Consider the following 22,761-nt stretch of genomic DNA (forward strand, 5'->3'; position numbering starts at 1 on the left):
TCCCCACCTGCTCTCCTCCTCCCTGCAGAGAGAGAGATGGCTGGGTTTGCTCGCTCTGCTGCGTGCCCTCACCTGTCCTCCAACGAGGGGTTCGCCTATTGCTAAATGGAGTCTTTGGGTTTTCATGATACACAGTCAAGAGAAAAGAGACAAACAGAAGAGACGGGCTTGGGTTGGGGAGGGAATTTTATCAGTGGCGGTTTGAGGGGTATTTTGGAAAAGAGAGGTTAGAAGCGTCAAAGTGGTTGGGAAAGACGAGGGAGATTTCTAGAAGTACTGCTACAGATTATATGTCTTCTTTACCATGTTTCACCATATGAATAGAGAACTGAAGTTATCATGTCATTTTAAATTCATTTTTGGTGGACTGTCCATTTGTTTGACAGAATCACTAATGCAAGATGGATCGATTAGGTCAGTCATGTCTTTGATAGGACCAATACTGAAAAAATTAAGATAACAGGTGTAAAACCTTCATATAAACCTTTGGCAGGATTTATTTAATAAGCATCTGACATTGGGAATATGAAAGGGATGAACATTTTAGAAAGGCATACTAGGATTATGGGATAGAACATATTAAGTTAGAGCTACAGCTACAGGAGATCATCATTTTATTTCAATATTCTGTTCAGCGTCTGGGCTGCTTACAATCGGAGAGCTGCTGATGCCACTTCCCATTAGTATTCTTGGCTGCCCTGCCCCCAGCCCTCTGCCCCAGGGTTTCTCAACCTCGGCATCACTGAGATTTGGGCTGGCAAAATGTTGTGGGGGCTGTTCTGTGCACTACAGGGTGTTTGGCAGCATCCCTGGCTTCCATCCACTAGTTGCCAGTAGCATCTTCCCTCCTCCCCGCAAAAGTTGTGAAAATAAAAATGTCTCTAGACATTGCCAAATATCCCCTGGGGGGCAAAATTACTCCTAGTTGAGAACCCTTGATTTATCCCAACCACCCAAGCTTAGAAGGAAAATTCATATTGCACTAAGCCGTTCTATGACACTCCCTTTTCAGAGAGTCTGCAACTACAGGGATTCCAAATTCTCAACAATCCATAACCATTATAGGTGCCTACGTGCTGGCCTGGCTGCATCCTGCACTGGGTTGTCATCTACAAATTATAAACAATTAAACAGCTACCACTTGTTGGATAGTTCTTATGTGCCAGGTGGTGGGCTAGGGGATTAACTGGATTGATTCTCACTCTTATACAGCATTAAGTGGTAGATATCTTTATCTCCATGTAGAGATGAGTAAAATGAGGCTCTGAAAATGTAAATAACTCAGCCAGGGTCACAGCCAATAAGTGGTTGAGCTAGGGTCTGCACCTAAATCCATCTGAGTCTGGAGCCTCTCTGTCTTAGGTCACACTATTTCTAATGAGAAAAACCAGTGCAAACACATATGGGACCCACATTTGGCCTGAGTTACAGGACTTAAAATGGGGAGGCCGGTGCATAGCCTGCTGTAGAACTCAGTGTTCTCTGAACTAAGCTGATCACCAGTAATAGAGATGTGTTTGTTCTAAGGACACTAACAAGTTGATTTTTGAATGATAGATTTTCTGAAAACAGGAAAATGGTAGTTTCCTCTGAGTGGAAACAACAAGCAGTAGCTGGTTGCCATGGTAGCAAAGGTAAACTTAATCTTGACTGAGAATACAGTCACCAGACAGGGACAGCAAGCGTGGTAAGGAATCCTGCCACACAAGGGTGTTCTCACCTGGAGGAGAGAAAGTCAAAGGAGAGAAGTAACAGTCATCCTCAATCATCTGAAAGGAAAGCAGCACATGTTCTAGATTACCCCAAAAGGGAAATCCAGGATTCACGACTGGAAATAACAATGTGGTGATGGAAGCCAGTTTTCCACTGAATCATAAAGAAAGAACATTTAACCATCATAGTGTTTCAACTAGACTGAAAAATTAAACAGTTTTAATTGTTTATTGAGCAACCGTCACTGGAATAAAAAAAATGCTGGCAGGGAGGCCATCTCTGATGGGGAGACCGCAGTGAGCGTTAAGGTTAGACTAAATAAATGCCTAGGACCCTTACAACACAAGAATCTCTAAAGAATTGGGGAATTGTGGATTCCTGGTGAAAACAGACAAATGGAGGGTGGGGAAGGTGGGGTCTCCACGGGGCAAAGAGCACCAGCAGTAGTTTATCATCATAATAGGAGAGGTAAACGCTAATCCTGCCTGGGAAGAAAATACCACTTAGGTGAAAGCAGAAAAAAAGGAGAAAACTTTGCAGGCTATGGGGATTTCATCCTTCTGTTCTGAATAGATGACCAAGAGATAAGGCAATAGGGATTAAAAAAAAAAAAAAAAGCCCCCAAGCCAAGCAGCTCTTTCATCTTCTAAGCCACTGTGACACCTCCTTCTTGGGATTTGCAGCCACCTCTCACTATTTGGCTTCAAAAATCCACACAATTTTTTTTTTTAATAGACAACCAGGTAGGGGAGAGCTAGAATAATGGTTGATAAGCTTTCTTCTAAACAGTAATATTGTCTTGGTCTCACTATTCTTTTTTTGGGGGGTCTCACTATTCTTGATTTGCTGTCAACCAACAATTCCATTATAAAACAACTCGGTTCAGGGAATGGACGGGACAGGGCTAACCTCTCAGACTTTCCTCTTGGAAAACCAGCCACATTGTAACTTTGCTGGGCCCGTCTTGGAAAATAAAGTTGTTAACAAAGTCAACTTCTGCTAAGGCATAAACGTCCCTCGTAAAAGGGAGGTGCTAAAAAATAACAGGTTTTCGGGGAAAAAAAAAAAAACTACACTGATTCATCTTACCATATTAAATATGAGTAATACCTTAAGACAATTTTCCCTATCTCTTCATCTCCAGGGCACTCAAAACATTTAGGTTCTCATTATCTTACACCATTAAGTGGGTACCAAAGATTATTACCCTCCTTCGGTTTCTAAGAAAGCAACTACAGAAAGATTAAACAAGTAAGTTGTCCATGGTTGCTCAGGAAATGGAGATGCTTGGAGCTACCCGTTCAGTGCTTGTTTTAGGGACTTAGTACTACAAAGTGATTGAATCCCAACTCACCAAACCCCCCAAGTCTCGCTTATCTCGTCCCCATCTCTCAAACACATATGAAGTTTTCATTAACTAAGCACAAATCCACCACCCGGTAGGTCTTGGACAAGGGTCTCCTACCAGACCAGCACCATGTCTGCAAGAAGCCTGTCACCACATCTGACTTGGTTTGCCAAGAATTGACCCACTACTTTCTGTATCAAGTGAAGTTTATTCTCTCTGGTCACATCTAGGAAATTTTTAACCCGTCGATTAGCTATTAACAATCGGTTTCACTAAGACGAGACAGAGGACAAAATAATAATGGTTTTAAAAAAAATGCCTCCACCATTCTGATTACAAAGGAGGCATGATTAACGAAGTTCCCTTTGTGCAGGCTCCATTCTGAGAGCCAGAGAAAGAGCTTCCCATCCCCCCCCCTTTTTTTTTGATTGCTGAGCCTTCTCCTCCTTGTCTCATCACCCACACAATCTGTTCGTAGCCCAAAGAGACAATCCAGCCAGTCTGTGAGGAGTTCCTAAAACATTTATGTCATGAAAGCAGACGGGATGAACAGGACCTCATCTCACAAAGGATGATGGGACATTCAGCAAGAGTCCACAAAGGGAAATACAGATGGAAGGCCCTAGGCTGAATGCATTTGCCCACAATGTCTAACACAATGCCCATCCTTATGGGTATTTGTCAACCTTTGGGCAATTTACAGCCAGCTCCAGGTTTCGTCCCCCAAACTCCATTGCTTTTAGAACATACGGTTTTTAAAGAAAATACAATTAACAAGCTAAAGAAGTCCAAGTCAGAGCTTTAAGGATCCTTTAGTCTCTCTAGAACTTTAAATATGAAAACAGCAAGTGAGACAAAGATTCTAGTTCCAGCTCAAACACATCAGTGGGCCAAGATGCATATAAAGCACTTAGCACATTGCTTAGCACATAGTAAGTGCTCAGTTAGTATTATCTAATAATTTTACCACATCTTGCTGTTTTATTAGAGATATTTTATACATGTCCTGCCTGTCTACTCAGCTAAAACAATGTCACCTTTTTGTCACTGGTACGTTACAAAAGATAAGTGGTTTCATATACATCCTCTTATTTACAGATTTACAGATCAATTAGGATATAAACAAAATACTAAAAGCAAACCTAGTCTTATAGGTGGCAAATGGTAGGTTCCCATGAGATCTCAACTCAGTAACTTTACATCCAGTGTTTTCTTTCCATAACACGACAGATGAGTAGATTTATCATGTTTTGTGCCTTTATGTTCCCCAGAACTTAGCAAAGTGCTAAATTATACCTTAATCACCATCTAAACAAATTTCCAATCTGCAAGTAACCTAAAGACTCTGAGGATTTATTTTAGTGCCTTTAACGGAAAGAAAAGAAATAGGTGGAAAAGGCCAACACATTTGGCTTTGAAAAAGACATGTCTCTTTTTATTTGCCAAGGGAAAGCATTACCAGGTCCACTTAGCAAATAAGCAAAGGAAAGAAGCATGAGGGATTGAATGATCTGTCTGTCTAACAAGGCAGACTGGGCTAGAGCCAGATCTCTTAATACTCTGCTCACAGTTTTTTCTATTAAGCTTGTTCTTATTTCAGTGCCTTGAATGACACAAATCTTGTCTTGAATTATGTATGTCAAGTTGTGCTTCCAATGACTACCCACACCTCAAAGCCCCAGGTCAAACTCCCTAAGTCTTCAAAAAAATCTTTTTAATCTAATCTAAAAAATGCTTTGGACACTCAGTTTATTTCACCCAACTTTGACCTTAACAACAAACTGTCTGATTTTATCTGTCTTGTCTCTCCAATCAAATTTAAGTTGCCCAAAGGCAAGATCCATGTGTGTATTCCTTCTGGAGCCCATGGCAAGTCCAGTTCAGGGATTATAGTAACATGTGCCAGCTCATTCTTTGTTCTGCCTCAAAGACTCCTGAATGTCCCAAAGAAGCCTTGAGCCATCATAATACCTATTCAAGTTTCCTAACCATCTCCCTCAAGATTAGTCTGCTTGGGCAATCATTAAAGCTTCTCCTGTGCCTTCAAGAACCCCATTCTGGCTGCTGGGACATCCTGTTGCCATCCATTTCACACAGACATCCAGCTCAGCAGGAGTACATGTTGCAATGAGCTTCGCTTCAAAGCCAACATCCTGGCCAAGTTCCAAAAATTGTCAGTAATGATCTTCACCACCCAATTGATGCTCCAACAGTGGTACAACACACACACACCCACCCACCCCATTTCAACTACTGCTTCAGTTGGAAAGGCTGTGCCTAACAGAGGTTGGTTCCGCACCTGATTTTATTTTTTAATTGTTACCCCAAAGACCTATTCCACCAAACATGAGCAAACTCTCAAATACGCCTTCTGCAATACAGTAGTGGTCTCCATTAACCTATCTTTAAACCAAAGGCATACTAAGTGCATCAGTTTGGGGTCTTTTGGTTATAAGAGAAAGGAAACCCTGTTCAAAGTTGCTTAAACAAAAATTAAATGAATCAATTAGTAAGGTGAAGATGAAAAATGTCCTGATCCTTAGATAGTGGTTGCTTGAGAAATCAAATTATATCAACAGATCTCATTTCCTTACACTCACTGAATTCTCTTATATTTTATTAGCTTCATTTTCAAGTTTCATTGGAAGGATGCCTGCAGTTCTAGGCTCATGTTATCTGGGTTCAGGTTCAATAATAAAACGAGAGGACATCTCTTCCTGGTAGTATCCATAGAAGTCTCAGAGTTCACTTTGATTAGACTAAATTGAGCCATGTGTCCCCTGTGGCTTGGTTACATTCCCATCACTGGAGTCAGAAGTGAAGCTTCTCTTAAACCTCACGGACTGAGAGTTGGAAAGGAGAGATGCCACAAAGGAAACGCAGGGTCCCACTATCAACAGAATTAGGCTGAACTATCCTCCCTTGTAAGTCTTCCCTTTTCCCCTGACTTTTAAGAAGTTGTATTACAAGGATGATCAACTTTGAAAATAGCATTTTAAAGGAAGGAAACAAACAAAAGAAGCTAAATAGCCAAGAAGCATATGAAAACAGGTTCACCCTCACTAGTCATCAGAGAATTATAAATTAAAAGAAAAATATATTGTTGGCACATTGGCAAAAATCTTTAAAAAAAAAAAAAAAAAGGAATACTCAGTACTGGCCTAGATGCAGGAATACAGGCACTTCCAGGACTTGACTTATGAGGTGTGCGGTGGTTATCACTGATCTTGAAGGGCATGCTGATGATTATCATCAAAATCTTTAAAAGTGGGCATGACTTTTGACCTAAGATAAATTCACAGAAGTGAAATCGCTAAGCAAATAATTAAGGGTATGGATAAAAATTTGACTACAAGGAAGGTTTTCCCAGTACTGCTATTACACAGCCCCCAAAATGGAAATAACAGCAGTGTTCGCAACGGGAGACTGAGTAATTTAATTATGGTAACTCATTCTATGGATATCAACACCCAAAATGGCCTTTCAGTGCACATTTACAGGAAGACTTCAATAAGGGAGAAAGGCACACCATGAAAGAGTTACTGGTAGGTAACCACACCACAGCATCCTTTACCAGCTAAAACTAGTAAATTAGTTCCACTGTCATCTCCCAGGTGCTCCTTGGCTCCTTCTTTAAGATTTACCATAGGATTCTAAAGAGTCAGATTCTGCCCAGGAAAAGATCAAAATATCTGGACACCCTCAGCAGGCCAAAATTTGTTGATCCTTCAAAGAGATATTTTTTACACGTTTCCTTAACAATTGTCTGAGGGAGGAGCTGAGTGTTACATGGGGAAATTAAAGATGGGGAACCAAAGATGGCATGTTCTTGTCTTACAAGATAGCTCAAAAAGTAATGTTTGGTTAATACACAGCAACTTCCATAACAAATAATTCTCTATATTAGAAAAACTAAGTTTTTTTTTCCTGTTTCTTCCTATAATCATGTAGCAATTAATCTTCAAATCCTCAGAGTAATTCCACCAAAAACAAATCTCACGAAACCAACCCTTCTCAAATAAAAATAACCATAAACACAGCTATTCTCCATTTCAGTTTCTATGACTTTAAAATGTGAATATTCCTGGTGAACTGAGCCGTCTTAGAGTGCTGTTGGTAAGATCAACTGAGATAACTTCTATGAAAGCGCTGTGAAGAAGGATAAAAGCACTACAGAAATGTGAGTTCTCAGGAGTATGAATCTGTCACCGAGGTTTAACACACACTCAACAAGCATCTCCAAGTCTGTCTAGTCTTTGGCTCGGCTGTAACCTTCACGGGCTTGCCTCATAGTCATTTCTGAGAACCAGGCGCTGGCCTGCAAAGTTTCCCTGCGACACAAGGACGCGGCCCTCTCTACTTTCACACTGGAAAAGTGATTATAAAAGGGCGGTGTTTTTAGCTGTTGAAACTTAGGTAATTTATTTAAATAATGGGGAGAGATGTCAAAGATAATCCAACAAACAGACGGACATGCCTGGTATGGACTGGAGCCTGAAATGGAAAAAGACAGCAGCATAAACAAGCAGAGGGGTTAAGGGCTTCATATTATCTCATTCAAGTCACGGCAATTAAAAATCCTGAAAGATGTAAACTTTTGAGAGTGTGAATTCTTTGAGAATTAGCACCCAGTACTGCTATTAGCAATATTTTATAGCACTCCAAATAAAGTATTGCTTTAAAAAAAAAAGTGTTTCTTGGTAGGGCTATGCCTCTATACTATGAACTTACATAGCATTTTTCTTACAGTCTCTTTCCCATTTTGAAGAATGGGAAAAGTTTAAATAAAACATGGATGGGTCAATAATAAGTATACTGAAGTTCTCTTCAATGCCCTTCTTTTTAAACCTCCACCCCCAATTACATCCCTCCCTTGAGGATATTTACAATCCTCTATGACACATGCTCCGTACCTTCTTGGTTCAAGGAAAACACACCTACAGCATTTCAAATTAACTACTGACCCTTACTCTCACACTATAAACAAACTCTTTTCAAAATCTCAATTGCATTGTGTCCACATTGATTAAAGCTTGAAGCCTGGTGACCTCATGTGGTGTTAACTTCTCCCATGCACCAACAGCATTCTGCCTTTCTACTCAATTACCCCCTTTGGTGCCAGAGGATCGCTACCCAATGAACACACACAATGGACTTCTGCTTCATTACACTAACCAACAGCAGGATAGAAATAAGCAGAAGAGGAATAAACAAGCTAATTTATCATGAGGACAGAGCAAGCTTTCACCAGTCTCGCCATGGAAAACTTCAGTGGTTAACAGGAATATCAATAGTCTGGGGGTGATGTTTATGATCTTACAGATTATAGACAGAGCCAAACAGAACCTCAGTGATTAAAGAATTCTGCAGATTAGCAGGTGTGAACACATGCACACAAAACCATGCCTTAAAACTCTGGGGTCCTGCATAAAACCTACCGAATAATTCTTTTGGGAAGCACAACCCAGGGCTTTGGATAATGTGGACTGACACCCTGATAATTTGCCCCTAGTGTTCGACCTAACTGTGGGGCCCCTCGTATTCATCTTTGACGAGGTGGTAAGGAGGGACCCAGCCCCTTTGTCAGAGGGTCTGGATGCCCCCCTCATCAGGCATGGCAAGGGCACAGCGGCTGATTGAATTAACAACCTTGGAGGGCTGCAGTCCCGGTTCCCAGACATTAGCACCATCATCCAGAACAAATTAAAAGTCTCACAGCAATTAAGCAGATTTTGAAAATGAATTTCCCATGGTTCAGTGGCTCAACAAGCAATCTTCAGTTAAGTATTAGAGAAGAGTTTTAGAAGGAGGAGAGGGGGAGCTGACTGTTGAATTTCCAAAGTAAACATACAACTGGCAGAGGCATAAACAATACACTTCTGAGCCTCTGCTAACTAGACTTTAACATTTCTTTTATAGAAAGTTGGAAATAGTCACAGAAAGGTGAAAGAATAAAAAATTAACCAGCAATGATACTAAAATGGTGGATTTTAGGCAGGTCCTTTTTCTTTTTCCTTGATGTGTACATATTTTTATTGAAATATAGTCAGTTTACAATGTTGTGTCAATTTCTGGTGTACAGCATAATGCTTCAGTCATACATAAACATACATATATTCGTTTTCATATTCTCTTTCACCATAAGTTACTACAAGATACCAAATATAGTTTCCTGCACTATACAGCATGAACTTGTTGTTTCTCTATTCTATATATATCAGTTAGTATCTGCAAATCTCTAACTCCCAATTTATCCCCTCCCACCCCCTCTCCCCACCTAGTAACCACAAGTTTGTTCTCTATGTATGAAAGTCTGATTCTGTTGTTTTTCCTTTAACTTTAATTCATTTAACACCATTATATTCTTGTTCAAAAACAAATAAAAATTGTAAGGGAACAAAAATGCATATTTCTAGCCACTAGGTTTTAATTTCACACAAGCAATCTAAATCTGACTCTAGAACCATGTCTCTGTTCAAAGCAGGCAGAAAATCTTCTATGTCAGCCTCCCAAAGGACTTTGGGTGATTTAACTCTGGGAACTCATTCCTGGGTTAAAAGAATGAGACTCATAATAAAATAATACCTAGCATATTCTATGTATTTACTATTTGCAAGTTACATTACACATAGTTATCATTTCACAGATTATTTCACTTAATCCTCAGAGCAATGTCACCAGACAAGTACCATCACTCCCATTTTACCCAGCTCTGAGATTAAGTAAATTTTCAAGGCCACATAGCCAGCAAGAGCTACAGCCAGGATCTCTATCCAGTCCTTCTGAACTCAACGCTCTTGCTTACACTCAGAATAGCAAACTCCCATTTCCAGTGTGCTTTTACCTAGCCTTTAGAGCGACAGATGGGTTCACAGCACACACACACAAAAGTCTCATTATGCTGATGTGATGACCCAGCTGAGGAAGGACTCCTGTTGCCTCTTTCAAGCCCCTGTTTTCTCTCCATCACCACCACCCTCTCTCCCCTGACTCTATGCCAGCTCTGTGTCCCCTCCCAAGTACTCCCACCTCTAGCTGGAAGGTCTGGCTAAGAACTCCAAGTCTAGCTTTTGTGTGACATTCTCCTTGGTTTTTGCTTCCTCCCCTTTCAGTTTACATCTGCTTCTCAAATCTCTGTTCCCACATCTCCACTTGGCTCCAAAAGTCAACAGGCCCAGGGTTCCTCTTTGCCTGCAGGCACACATTCAGCACAGCATGTCTCAGTACTGTTCGGGAACCTGGAAGAATGTGTGGATGAATTCATTCCCACCCACCAGCTCTACAAACTGAACACAACGGAATGCAGAGGTGGTTATTTGAATGCCTTATGCTTTCTTGTCAAGGGCAGTTACAAAAGCTGACATCATAAATACATTACTGATCTCTAAGAAGGAACCGTAAATATATCTGCAAAATTCTTAGAAGGGAAACTTAGAAAGATGAATCTTCTATCTTTAAAAGTTTATAGAAAATTAAGCAAATTATGTGGTCTTCTTAAAGAGGACCCTAAGAAGCAGCCCTCATGGTGCAGAAGAAGCACATTTACATCTTAAAGATAATAGTCACAAAATTCCACTATGGCGCAACATTCCCATGTGAATATTCAAAATTCATGTACTAGTGTGTGTTTCCTTTTTCCCAGCAAACTTTATCAGTCAGTATGGATAACCAGTCACAATCAAATATGGCCAAATAAAGACCAAATACATAAATAAGACAGTAGTAATCAGTATAACAGTAGGCATAGATCATGAAACACTTCACTGGTGGTCAGGAAACTTGGTTCAAATCTTACTCTTTCACTGCGACTTCTCTGGGCCTTAGTGTCCACAACATAACAAGAAAAGGTCCCTTCCCAAAACTCTCCAAATTTACAATTTTATAAATCTAAGCATACAGACCATAAAGGTGACATAATCTTTTAAGTTCAAGTGAGTTACAAGAAGTCTCCTCTCATTTAAATTACAAAAGAATAGCCCAGAATAGAGTGTTACAAATTTTAGGGCTGGCCTTAAAGTTGAAGCATTTTAGCCACCTCTGCAACAGGTCCAAAATGCAAGGCATTTATCTATTTCTTCAAATAGTATCACTGGGCACCTACACTGCACTACCCCGTGGTACACACTGGAGAGAAAGGAGAGCAAATTAGACCATCCTTGTTCTCATGTAGCTTATAGACTTATACAGATTATATTTCAACTTTATTATTTCTCTATAATTCCTTATAATATGATAATTCTAGGTAAAGTTTCAGTAGTTAATATTTTATAAGAAAAAGATCATTTTTTCCTTGAAGCTTGACTTTCAAGAGTCTTTGTCATTTATGTTAATCTAAAAGCAAAAACATTTCCCAATGGATGATGACTTCAATTTTATAATGTAAAACAGAAGAACAACTGGGATTTGCTATGCAGCAAGCATGGATGGAATCTCTCTCCTCCACGTATGGAGTGATATTCATTTAGAAGTCATGCTACCTGGGCTCATCTATGCTATAAAGAGCCCTGAGTACTGGCAAGCATTTTAAAAGGCAAAAAATTAAGATTCAAATTAAACCTCGGTGAAAACTACACAAGCTAGATCAAAAAGTAAGTTAATTGCTCTAATTCCCCAAATGTGTGGATGACATGTTTCCTGAACTGCTGGCCTGCATGGATTATGCTTAATGAGAAGCCTACCAAGCAGGGTTGCTGGGTTTCTAACTTCACGTAATCCACTAAGAGGCAGAAATAAGCTGCCATTGCCCTAACTAAACATGGGATGACTCAAAAAAAAAAAAAAACCTCAAAAAGTTAATTAGTGATGACTTCTAATTCAGGGAAATGGCTAATATAAACTAACTGATGTATCACATATGCTCAGGTAACTTATGTCCTCTCATTCAAACCCCACAACCTCCTGTGAAGGAGGAACTTTTAGATGAGGAAACTGAGGCTCACAGCATGTAAATGGTTTGTCCACATTTGATAACAAACCAGGTCACGCCCACTGATCAACTCTAAAACCCTTGCCATTACTTATAAATCTGATCACTGTGAATGGAAGGATCAGTAAGTTTATCAGTGAACAGAGGCATCATATGGAAAACCTTGAGCCAACACCACGTTGTTTTGTAGTGTGACAACTTCCTAAGAATCTTATAAGAAGCCCAAGTCATTAAAGGCAACTTTCAAAATCACTGTAGCAGTGCTGCTTAGCTGGGAGAATGACTCTAACTAGAGTGGATGCGGAGGGAGCTGATGACTCCCCAGAACAGAGCTGGTACCACTGCCTAACCACATCCTGACCCAAAATTGGATCCTCTCAAATACACAGTAATGCTGAATTTGTTCAAATCCCAAGCATATTGCTCACCCCTCTCCCAAATTATATTTTCTCTCTTTGTCTTTTTTAACAGGTGGGTGGCGTAGTGGACAAGGGGCATGGGAGAATTTTTCTGATATCTATAAAAGTATACAATGCTAATTGAAAGGCGACCTGAATATACTTTTAGTTTAAAAATCTTGGGCATCTACAAACTATCCTGCTTCTTTCTCTTTCATTAACTATTATCCAGAAATACTATGTTCTCATAGAGCAAAACTCTGGGGTCTGTTTGGGCATGTTCAAAGAATGGTGCCGGCCCGGAATTTGACACCGGCTGGCTCATGAACTCATGAACCTGCAGATGCTGTACAACAAGGAGGAAGGGTGACTGAAAGGATGTCTAAGGTCCTGGAGCGCCCATCACAGACAAGTCCCTCCCCACCTCACCCATCCCCCACCTCACAATGCTGAAGAAGCTGATCCCTTCTAAATTCAGGTGTGTTCTTTAAGTGACAGCAAGGCCTCTGGTGCAGTCTTTTCAAAGCCTCAGTAAAAATCTTATCTACAACTTCCCTTAGCCCAGGCATGCAGGAGCTAAAGTCAGAGCCCGTTTCACACAAGCCAGAACTAGCTCACAGAGCAGAGAAAAGAAAGGAATGTGGGTACGTGTCTTTTCCACATTTGAGGCATTCCGGTCTCAGGCGAGTTACAACCTAAATGAGGGCAGATGAAATATATGAGAACTCAGAGTAAAAGGAACAAAAAAAGACCTGATCTGCCCGGAGAGAGGGCTGGATTTCACAAATATGGATCCCAACATTTTGGTTGTCATCACCTGAAGGCAAGCAAGGTTAAACAAAGACTTAAAAGATTCATTACAGCTGAAAAAAAAAAAAAGAGAAAAAGAAAAAAAGAAAAAACATTCATTATAGCCAAATCAGAGGATGCTGAAAAACACAGTGCTTTGTGACTCTGCTTAGTTTCAACAAAAAGAAAAGAAGAGGAAGAATTTATGGTGTCATACTCACATCTCTGAAATCACAAAAATATGCTGGTTAGTCACAACAGCATGGGGCCCTCAACATTTTAAGCCCTATTTTGACAATTTGAATTTTCTACTTGCAATTACCTTCAGAGTGAAGAAAGGGCAGAGACAAAGGATGAGCAATTTTGTTGTTTCTTTTGTATGTAAAATAGACTTTAAAAATATAGGGCATGTCACTTCCCCCAGACTACAACTTCAGAATTATGCCTGCCACAAACATCTCCTGAAAGCACAAGTTAGTCACAGAAGTTTAGACAAGGAAGCTTCAGAATGACGAAGTCTTAAAACCAATCAGGAGGATGGCATTTTGGTTGGGTTAGTAAGCACCATAGTGCATGGATTTTTTTTTTTTTCAAGTTTTAAATTTACATTTCCTCAAGCAGGAAGGAGGAAGGTAATGTACCACACCCTCAGCAAGCAAGGAAGAAATTTAGTTTTGTTTTTGTTTTTGTTTTAAATTCTGTGGTGTTCTTTAAAATCCACATAGAACAGCTTAACATTGTATATAATCCTATTGCTCCATAAAAGATTGGCTAAAAATATTAAGTACCCAAAAGCAAGCAGAAGACAATAAAGTCATTGCTATTCTATTTTCAAGTAACTGAAAAGTCAATAGAATTGTAAGAACCAAAGTTGGGAATTTTCTGCACATTAGCTCTATGGCCTCAGACAGAAATTAGATGATCTTCCTACTGAAAATGAGGAGATGTATGTTTGGAGCACTGACTGGCATTAGAACCTGAGTCTAAAAAAAGGCTCTGCCTTTAATTGTGTAAACTGAGTCCCTTCCCTTTCTTGGGACTCGGACTCCTCCTCAGAAGAGGCAGGACAGGATGCTCTCCAAGGCTCTTTCATCTTTACAATTTAGTTACAACAAGCAACCACTTCCATTCAGGCCAAACATCACCAAAGCAGACAGATAGTGGGCCCAAAAAGCTGCATTCATAACAAGTGATAAGATCACTCAATGGGGGCTATGACGTGTGACATGACTTGCCTATATCCAGAGACCCCAGAACCCTGGGCATGCTCCCCCTCTCTCCCTGGGTCCTACCACACTCCTACATCTCTCTGCTGCCCCTGAGTTTCTGTGGCAAATCATCCCAACTGTTGCAGACTTAGAAAATGGCATAACCAAGCTCTACTAAAGTTGTATATAAAGCAGAAGTAACAGGCGTGGAGTAAAATGTACATGCCATAGGACAATGATTTAGACTCATATTCTTATACGATCATTGTCTGCAACAATATAAATATCTACCATTTGGGGAAGGCTCATTTTGAGACATTCAGTTATAACAGGAATTCATGTTAGAGAGCAGGCTGACCTCTCTCTATATTTTCAAACCAAAAATGAGTAATGCTTTGGGTCATTCCACTTCCCTCCGCCTAAGCAGCTCCATGAATCTGGAGGTGTCTGACAAAGTGCTGGTGACTCAAGGAAGAAAAAGAATAGAAAATAAGCAATGTCATGGCTAAGTATCTCCAGATCTAAGAACAGAGAGGAACAGGGAAAGAAAAGAAGGAGAGATTGATATGGGGTTAGGCAGATGGTTTCAGCAAAATGTCCTCTGGGAATCACATCTCTGGTTGGTCTGGTTCAATGAGAAACCCAAAGGGTGCCTTTTCCTCCTGACAGTGGACTCCTCACTACAATCATCCATGTAATAGGAGGCCTGTGTCTTACATCAGAGTTGAGGGCGGGAGCCAAGGAGCTTTTGTGACTTATTTGAGATCATGGAGACCACAGATCATCTGCAGAGTTAGAGCCAAGCTCTCTACTACATGATGAGACCAGGGACTCTCTCTGGGAGGGACTCAGCCCAAAACTAAAAGCAGCAGTTAACTGGCCCCCAGTCAGCTCTTATGAGCTTAACCTTATTAATCTGGGGCTTGGGGAAAAAAAAAAAACTGAGCCAATCACTTACAGGCCCATTACCTCCTGCATAAAGAAAATTCATAATGCCTTGCCAAAACAAATATAATAACTTGGTGTCTTCTTTCAATTACCTCTGCTTTCTTAGAAACATGTATCTGTGGATAAAGCCTCTGAGTTAACCCAAGGAATTACCTAGAAGATTAAGAAGGCCCTATAATTCCTTGGGCCAGTGAAGAAAGAATACCCTTTACCAGGGAATATTAAAAGAAGGGAGTAGGAAGGAAAAAGAGGGAACAGAAAGCTGCACTTGAAGGCTGGGGATTTAAACAGGCATAGTAGATAAAAACACAGTTTAGCTAAGGGTGGGAGTGAGGGGTGTCAGCTCAGTTTGATGGGGCGTTGGGGCGAATTGTGCTAAAAGGCTAAAGAACCTTAAGATTTTTGTATCCTAAAATCTATGAGTTGCTCTTTTCTGTTATTTATCAATCCTTTTAGATTAGCCCAATTATGAAAACGGAAAACGCAAACCACTTTATCATTAAGTTTGAGAACTTCAGTGCGTCCAGCTGGTCCTCTCAACTCCCATCACTGTCCTCCACTGGGGACTTTCTCTGGGAACCATTCACACCTGGCACGTGTGTCTATTCTATTAGGCCACCATTACAACACCTTAGAGAAGACACAAGACTTAAATGAAATAGACACGATCATTTCACGTCTTGATGCTCTCTGTCGCCCGTCATCTCTTAGAGCCTCCATCAAAACTGAGGGCAGCAAATCTTTCAACAGAGAAAAACCATCAGCATTTTTTCCAAAGAACAAAATGTACCTATTCACAGTGTCAGCATGGAAGCCTCTGGTTTGAAATACCCTCATTATCATGCATGGGTGTGTATATAAGCAAAAATTATCTATTGGGGAAACAGTTTTCAACTTTCAGTAAGAGGCTCTTCTTTCAACTGTTCTATCATCACTGCCAATCCACACCCTCTAAAAACCTCTCCAACCCCAGGCGATTTCTCCTCTCCTCTTCCTTTGGAAAAGTCCAGACTTAAATAACTGTATAAATATATTAAAACCACTAACTAGAGAAAATAAAATCGAGTAATCTTCCTTAAAGTAGCAAAACTCAAACTTGGCTTAATGGTTAATGAACATGGCTGCTTGGCCAACTGGATGATTCACAGAGTTATGGGGACTGGTTAGAACCTGTAAGAAACTGGTTGCACTGGCATTATGCGGACTTCTCAAAAGCTGGCCTCCCTTAGCTAGGGCAAGGCACTCTTTAGTAAGCACAGCTGCACTCCATTTCACTTATCAGATTTGATATTTTTTCCTTATAATAGGTTACCCAATGGTTAAAAATGAGAAATTAGTTGCATTTGTAGTGTTACTCATCATGTCTTTCTACGCTCAAATCATTTTTATTCAGCCCTAAAAGTCAAGGCTTTGGGAGGTGGAGGCAGGAGCACCTACTGGCTGGTAATTCTGGCTCTGATGTCAAATTGACTGGAACGCAATCCCAACTTTGACCCTGATGAGCTAGGTAATCTCGAGCAATTTTAAAAGGCCTTCCTTCTTGCACCTCAGTTTACTTACATGTAAAATGAGCATAACAGTACCAAAAAGTCTTGCACATAGTGTCCATTTAACACATGTTAAACAGTATTCATGATTTTATTAATATATTTACTTCAAGATGAAATATTCATATAATTACTTGACGATATAATTAACAGGGCTTCCCATTTCACACGTTCTCAAATTCCCTGCAAATGAGTGAGAATTATCGTGATGTTAGAAACATAGTAGGAAATCTTGCTAGTGAACTTGGATTAAGAGGGACTCTTTCCTACCTCTGGTTCCCCTTAGGTTACTCAGGCTTTAAATCTCCTCTTCCTAAGCTCCAGCAGCCCTCTCCTGGATACACAGTAAGCTCTAATCAATACTTTGCACGTTAGGTAATATACATGAGCTCCAAGCTAAGGACCTTCATACAATATCAAATTGTAAATCTCCACAGAAACACCTTTATGAGGAAGATAAGGTAAGAATCTTTACTCAGTCTATATGGATTTAAAAGTAAATTTTAAAGGCCACATTATTGCAAAATATCAACTAGCCAGGAAAGGCTTGAATCTAGATCTGGGTTCCAGGCAGGGAAGTTGAAAACCTTACAAAGCCACATTATTATCACAAGTAAAAGGGAAAAGGGAAAGTTCCAACAGAAGGCTAGACAGGCTGTACTGAATGATTAGATGAAAGCGTGATTAGAGATTTCTAGCATTAGCATGATTTTGCTGCAATAACCAAGTAGATAGTTTAGTGTTTTTGAAGTTAAATAATATAATTTCAATTACAAAAAATTTCCCACTCTTTACAAAAGAATTTTTGAGGTTCTTTTGTAAAGTACACCTACACACCATGTTAGATACTCTGGTAGTTAACAAAGAGGAAAAAAAATGACATGGTTTATTATACATTGGAAAGCAAACCCTTATATACTCTGCATAAGTGTGATTTTATTTAATTTCTTAAAATCCTGCAACTTTCAAATAAATGATAGTAGCAGAAGCAAAACCTCATACGAATGCACCACAATTAAAACCATCCAGAAAAGTAGACAAGTCCATGTAAAAATTGAGAAAACTGATTATATACATGTGTATATGTATGATATATATATATATCCACATAATATTCTCAACATTAAAAAAATTTTTTTAAAGGCTGCTCACATAGCCAGCCTTTGAAAGAAAGCAATCTTCCCTAAAGAAAGAGTAATGATCAATTTGTTGATACTCACTTGGATTTAAGTTTGGAATATTCTCATTTATGGCTGTGCTTAAAACAATGCAATAGTTTTCTATTCATGCAGTCCTGATCTTCATATGCTTACCAGTTTTAGAACAGGTGGGAACAGTGACCTGCTTTTTCAACCATTATATCTCCAGACATGACTAATTTGAAGCTGAGCAAATTGCACATAATGGGCCAGGGAATCAAGTTCATGATTTTGAGTCGGCTGCACTCTTGTTTCAGGGCACATGGTCTCCTTCTCCTCCCCCCTTCCACCACCCCTGCAGCTGCTTCTCCATGAACTAAATTCACCACACGTGAAATCAAAGGGAAATTATTTTTTAAATTTTCTGCAGGCTTATTTTTAAGGAGGATAAAGATTAAGCATATCTTTAAAAATATTTTCTTTTCCTTCAGGGGTTCTTAAATTTTTAAATTAATTTCAAATGCAAAATGAGTTAGCCATCTAAGAAACCTCGATACATAAGAAAACAATCAGATGCATGATTTTATAATGGCTCAAAGTTTTTACAAAAGCATGGCATACTTCACTGAATTCTTAAGACCTCAAATTCTACCACATAAGATACTGCTTTCCAGAATCATCTTGCAAAATCCCATTAAAGGTTTAGCAGTATATAGACACTGGCACAAAACAAAACAAGCACAAAAACAAACCAACTAAGAAAAAAAAAACTTGGTTCTAAGAAAGTTGTTGGAGTGGGGAGGTATTTAAGTTGACTAATCAAAAACCCAATCCCTCTTATTTGCTTTTTTACCTAATATTTAAATCTTCCCCATCAATTCTAGAAAGCTACAACCAAACACCAGTCTAAATGTCGTATAAAATTGTCTGAGCACTCAAAAATTCATACAATTTTATAACTGAAAGGGACCTTAAACAACCTACCAGTGAGGAGTTTGAAGCCTTCTGGTTAAATGAAAAAGTCCCTGCACACTTTGTGCACATGGTTTGTCATGATTGTTTGGGCTGCTGGTTGTTTGTTTTTGTTTTTCATGTACGTGTTTGGAGCACTTACACTCTTACTATCAGGAGCTTTGCCATTCAGCTCCTCCCCTTCCTAGGCTGCCATGTTTACTTTCATCCAGGACAACAGTGATCAAGTAACATTATATATCAAGGCCAATTCAAGGGGAAGATTTCACTTTCTCACTTGGCCTCTGCAGTGAATTAGGAAGACACTGTACACCCGCGACATCTGACTTCTGACAGATCGAAGGAGCTGAGCAGGGAAGAGTTGTCTTCTCACTGGGGAGGGTGGAGGAGGAGGTTTCAGAACTTTCCTTAGACTTCCCAGCCTACACACATTGCTACTTCCAAGCTGATTCCACTTGCCTACTTTGTTGAAGGTCCATCCTTTGCTCAGTTTCACCTGCTTTCCAGTTTAGGGAAGTTTGGTAGGAAAATTTATCATGGAACTTTTGTTTATATTTATATCCATGTTTAGGTCTTGTAGCATACCTAAGTTCTTAGATTTGTTAAATAGCAAAAAAAAAAATTAACTTTCTGATTGAGATAAAGGCTAAGCCACTATTCAAAGTGCTTAAGGTGAACTGGATTTGATCTTTTCAGCTTTCCCACCAGAACCTGGGACACAGCCTTGGCAACTGAGGAAGGGGGTATTAACTAAGAGGTAAACTTACAGTTTCTCCCAAGAAGTGTTATACAGAGCTGCTTTTTTTTTTTTTTTTCCTTTTTCAAAGAAAACTGGAGCCAAAGCAGTTCATTTACTGAGGGGGATCTAGACCTATCATTAACCTTTTGAGATAGTTATCAAGTGGGGTCAATACCAAGTTTTCTAGGGGGGAAAAAAACTCTTGGCACCACTTATTCCAGACGAGCCCTTCTTTGAACATACAACTGTTCTGATCCCATGGAAACTCCAGTGTCCAGCAGCCACTCACTAATGCCCGTGGACCTTCTCCACAGTATAAGATTCCAGAAATTATACTAGTTCCAGAAGTGCCCTAAGAATCCCACAACAGCAGATAATGGGCTAGATCAGCTTTAGAAAAAGAAGCACACACCAACACACACCAGGGAACTATGTGTAATGGTTCGCTGCTTGTGCAAAAACCTCAAAGAGGATGAAGGTCAGACAGGGATAATAGGCCAATTTAATTCTGAAAGCACAAGGTGCAAGAAATTTTAATTATGGTCTGCCACTGAAATCACACAAGATCCAATGGCATCTAACTGCAACTGCTCATCAAGGGAGACAAGAGGTGTAATTGTAACCGCTGCATAATCACTGTGAGGGCACAGGGAAGGCTGCCTTCAGCTCCCAGCAGAGAATGTATTAAGAGCCTCGAAAAATCCAATACAGGGAAACATGGAGATTGCACGTAGCTAAACAGGAGCTTATAACAGCAGAGCCAGGGTGGGGAACAGAGGGAGAGTGTGTGTGTTTTGTGTTGGGGGTGGGGGAAGAGTTTGAGGATTCCAAGAATAAAAAGATTAAGCTATTTGACCCAAATTGAGGGCATGAGCTTGGAAAACTCTGAACCTCTTTCTGTTTTGTGGATACATACACAGAGAAAGGCACGATCTCTTCCAGAAATTCTCTCCTTGGTGAAGCTTCATCCATTCTCCTTTGTTTAAACAGCTTGGATGTTACAGTGATTTACAGAACCAAACTCCCTTTCATTTGTTCCCATCAAATTCAAGTCTGGAGACAAAATGACACGCACACGCCTCGAGATGCCCAAGCCTGTGCAGCTCTCGCGACTACGACAACCGCGATGACGCCCGCGCTGCGCGGGTTCTGGAAAGGGACGCGCGCCAAAAGCCCCTCTGTGGACTCTCCTCTCTGGAAAAGTTTTATAAAAACGCGAAATAAAGAAGCCAAGCCTCCCATTCACGCCGGTTGTGAAGTTGGCGCTGAAGTTTGTGCTGGGACATCCTAAATCTCGAGGGGGAGGGGAACGCGAGTGTGCGGAGAGGCGGAAGGATGGATGGAGATGGAGACACGGAGAGAGGAAGGAATTTTTCGAGTGGAAGGTCCCTGAAACCATCTTCTTCACCCGGAAGCCTGTTTGGCTCGGAGAGGTCCGGGCGACGCACGCCAAGGGAGGTCTTCTAGGGCGGGCGCCGTCGCCGGGAAGCCGGGGAGCTATCACCTGCGGGGGGGCTGCGGCGGGGGCGGGGGCTGCTCTCCTAGGCGCCGGGCAGGACCAGGGACTCCAGACTCACCGGCTCTCGGGGCTCTAAGAAGTGGGGGAGGGGAATTCGCGAGAGGGCAGGAGGCCAAAAGCAACACCTTTCGGATACGCTTTTCCCCTCTGACCTCTCTCCAACTTCCCGCAGCGCCAGCCGAGAACTTTCTCCCACCTCACCTCACCCCATCCAGGCTCCCTGCCAAGGCTCGGACCTGCAGACGGCCACTGCGGGAGGTGGGGCGGGGGTGCGGCGAGGAAACCGAAGGCGCGAAGGTCGGGACCCAGAACGCAAACTCTCTGCCCCCAGCTGAGACAACCAAATGCGTTTACATATGCAATGATCACAACCCTGTAACAGGGCTCCGGGTCTGCGCCCGGCGGAGTTCTCCGACTCTTCGGTTGGTCCTTAATAAAGTCCATTACGTTGCCCTCCGGGAGCTGATTGAGAGGGAGCCGAGAGGAAAACGGGGGAACGCGGGAAAAAGCGGGGGAGAGCAGCAATCAACTTTGTAACCTAGCGCTTCCTCGCGCGATCCGTCGCCATGCTTAAAGATTCCCACCCCCGCCACCCCCCACCTTCCTTTCAAGTGGATACTGAAACTAGGCCAAAACTTTTTCCCCTCCTTTTCTCTTAGCCACTAGACTGGATTGTGCCCCACGGAGCCCCATGGAGCTCTGCTTTCTTAAGCACAATAGCCGGACTAATTAGATCATAGAAGCAAGGCAGTGATACTGTAACAAGTAGCCCGAGAGGCAAAGAGGGAAGGGGCCCGAAAAGAGAGAAAGGGGGAAAAGTTTGCAGCTCTCTCACTTACCAATCAAGCCTCCTACCAGAAAGGCGATGATTTGGAACACGAGCAGAATCCCACCAACAATGCACAGCTTCTTGGTGCTCATGTTTTCTATAATTGCCCCAGCCATTTTTGCGCCCCCCTTTTTTCTTTTCTCCTTGAAATAAATGTTTTAGGGTGTGCTTTTTGCTCCCTCTCCCCTCACGCTCCCTTCTCTCTTGCCTCCTATCTGGACGCTGCAAAACTTCAGGGGTGCGGGAGCGCTGCGAGAATGGGACCGGGACGGAAGGCGCCCGCACGGATTCCCCTGGCGCAGCCGGTTCGGGCTCCCCCAATGCCCGGAGCTGTGATTGTGGCCGCTCCGCCGCCTGTGGACGCTTAAAGGAGCAGGGAAGCGGATCACATGACGCCGCCTCCCTCCCTTTCTTCCTCCCTCCCTCTCACGCTTCCTCCCTCCCTCCCTACCTCCCTCGCTTCCTCTCCCCCTTGCCCGCCTGTGCGGGGCTCTGAGCTCTGGCGGGTGCTGTTGTCCAGCTCCCGGGTTTGGGAGGCAGCCTGTCCTGCCCGGGGCTGGTATCGCTTGGGGGTGGATGTTGTTAAGTGGGTTCCCCCTACTCCGCCTCCCACACGTTTCCTCTTCTGGTGCGAGATTTAAATCACCCGTGGGCAGCTTTGCAGACCTTTAACTTACGCGTTGACT

The 22,761-nt window shown here is 41.5% G+C and overlaps 1 protein-coding gene across 2 annotated transcripts in view; it reads right to left on the minus strand.

The window, feature by feature from the left end:
* Nucleotides 1-22,485, minus strand: part of WLS (Wnt ligand secretion mediator) — a 122,676-nt gene extending 100,191 nt beyond the window's left edge. Inside the window, exon 1 of one of the 2 annotated variants that reach the window (XM_014564616.2) lies at nucleotides 22,086-22,485. In XM_014564616.2, coding sequence (XP_014420102.1) covers nucleotides 22,086-22,191 — 106 coding nt within the window. In that variant the 5' untranslated portion in view covers nucleotides 22,192-22,485. The remainder of the gene's footprint in view (nucleotides 1-22,085) is intronic. The other variant, XM_006191019.3, reaches the window with a different exon arrangement.
* Between the last annotated feature and the right edge of the window lie 276 nt (nucleotides 22,486-22,761).

This window comes from Camelus ferus, chromosome 13 (genome assembly GCF_009834535.1).
Source record: "Camelus ferus isolate YT-003-E chromosome 13, BCGSAC_Cfer_1.0, whole genome shotgun sequence".
Classification (NCBI taxonomy): domain Eukaryota; kingdom Metazoa; phylum Chordata; class Mammalia; order Artiodactyla; family Camelidae; genus Camelus; species Camelus ferus.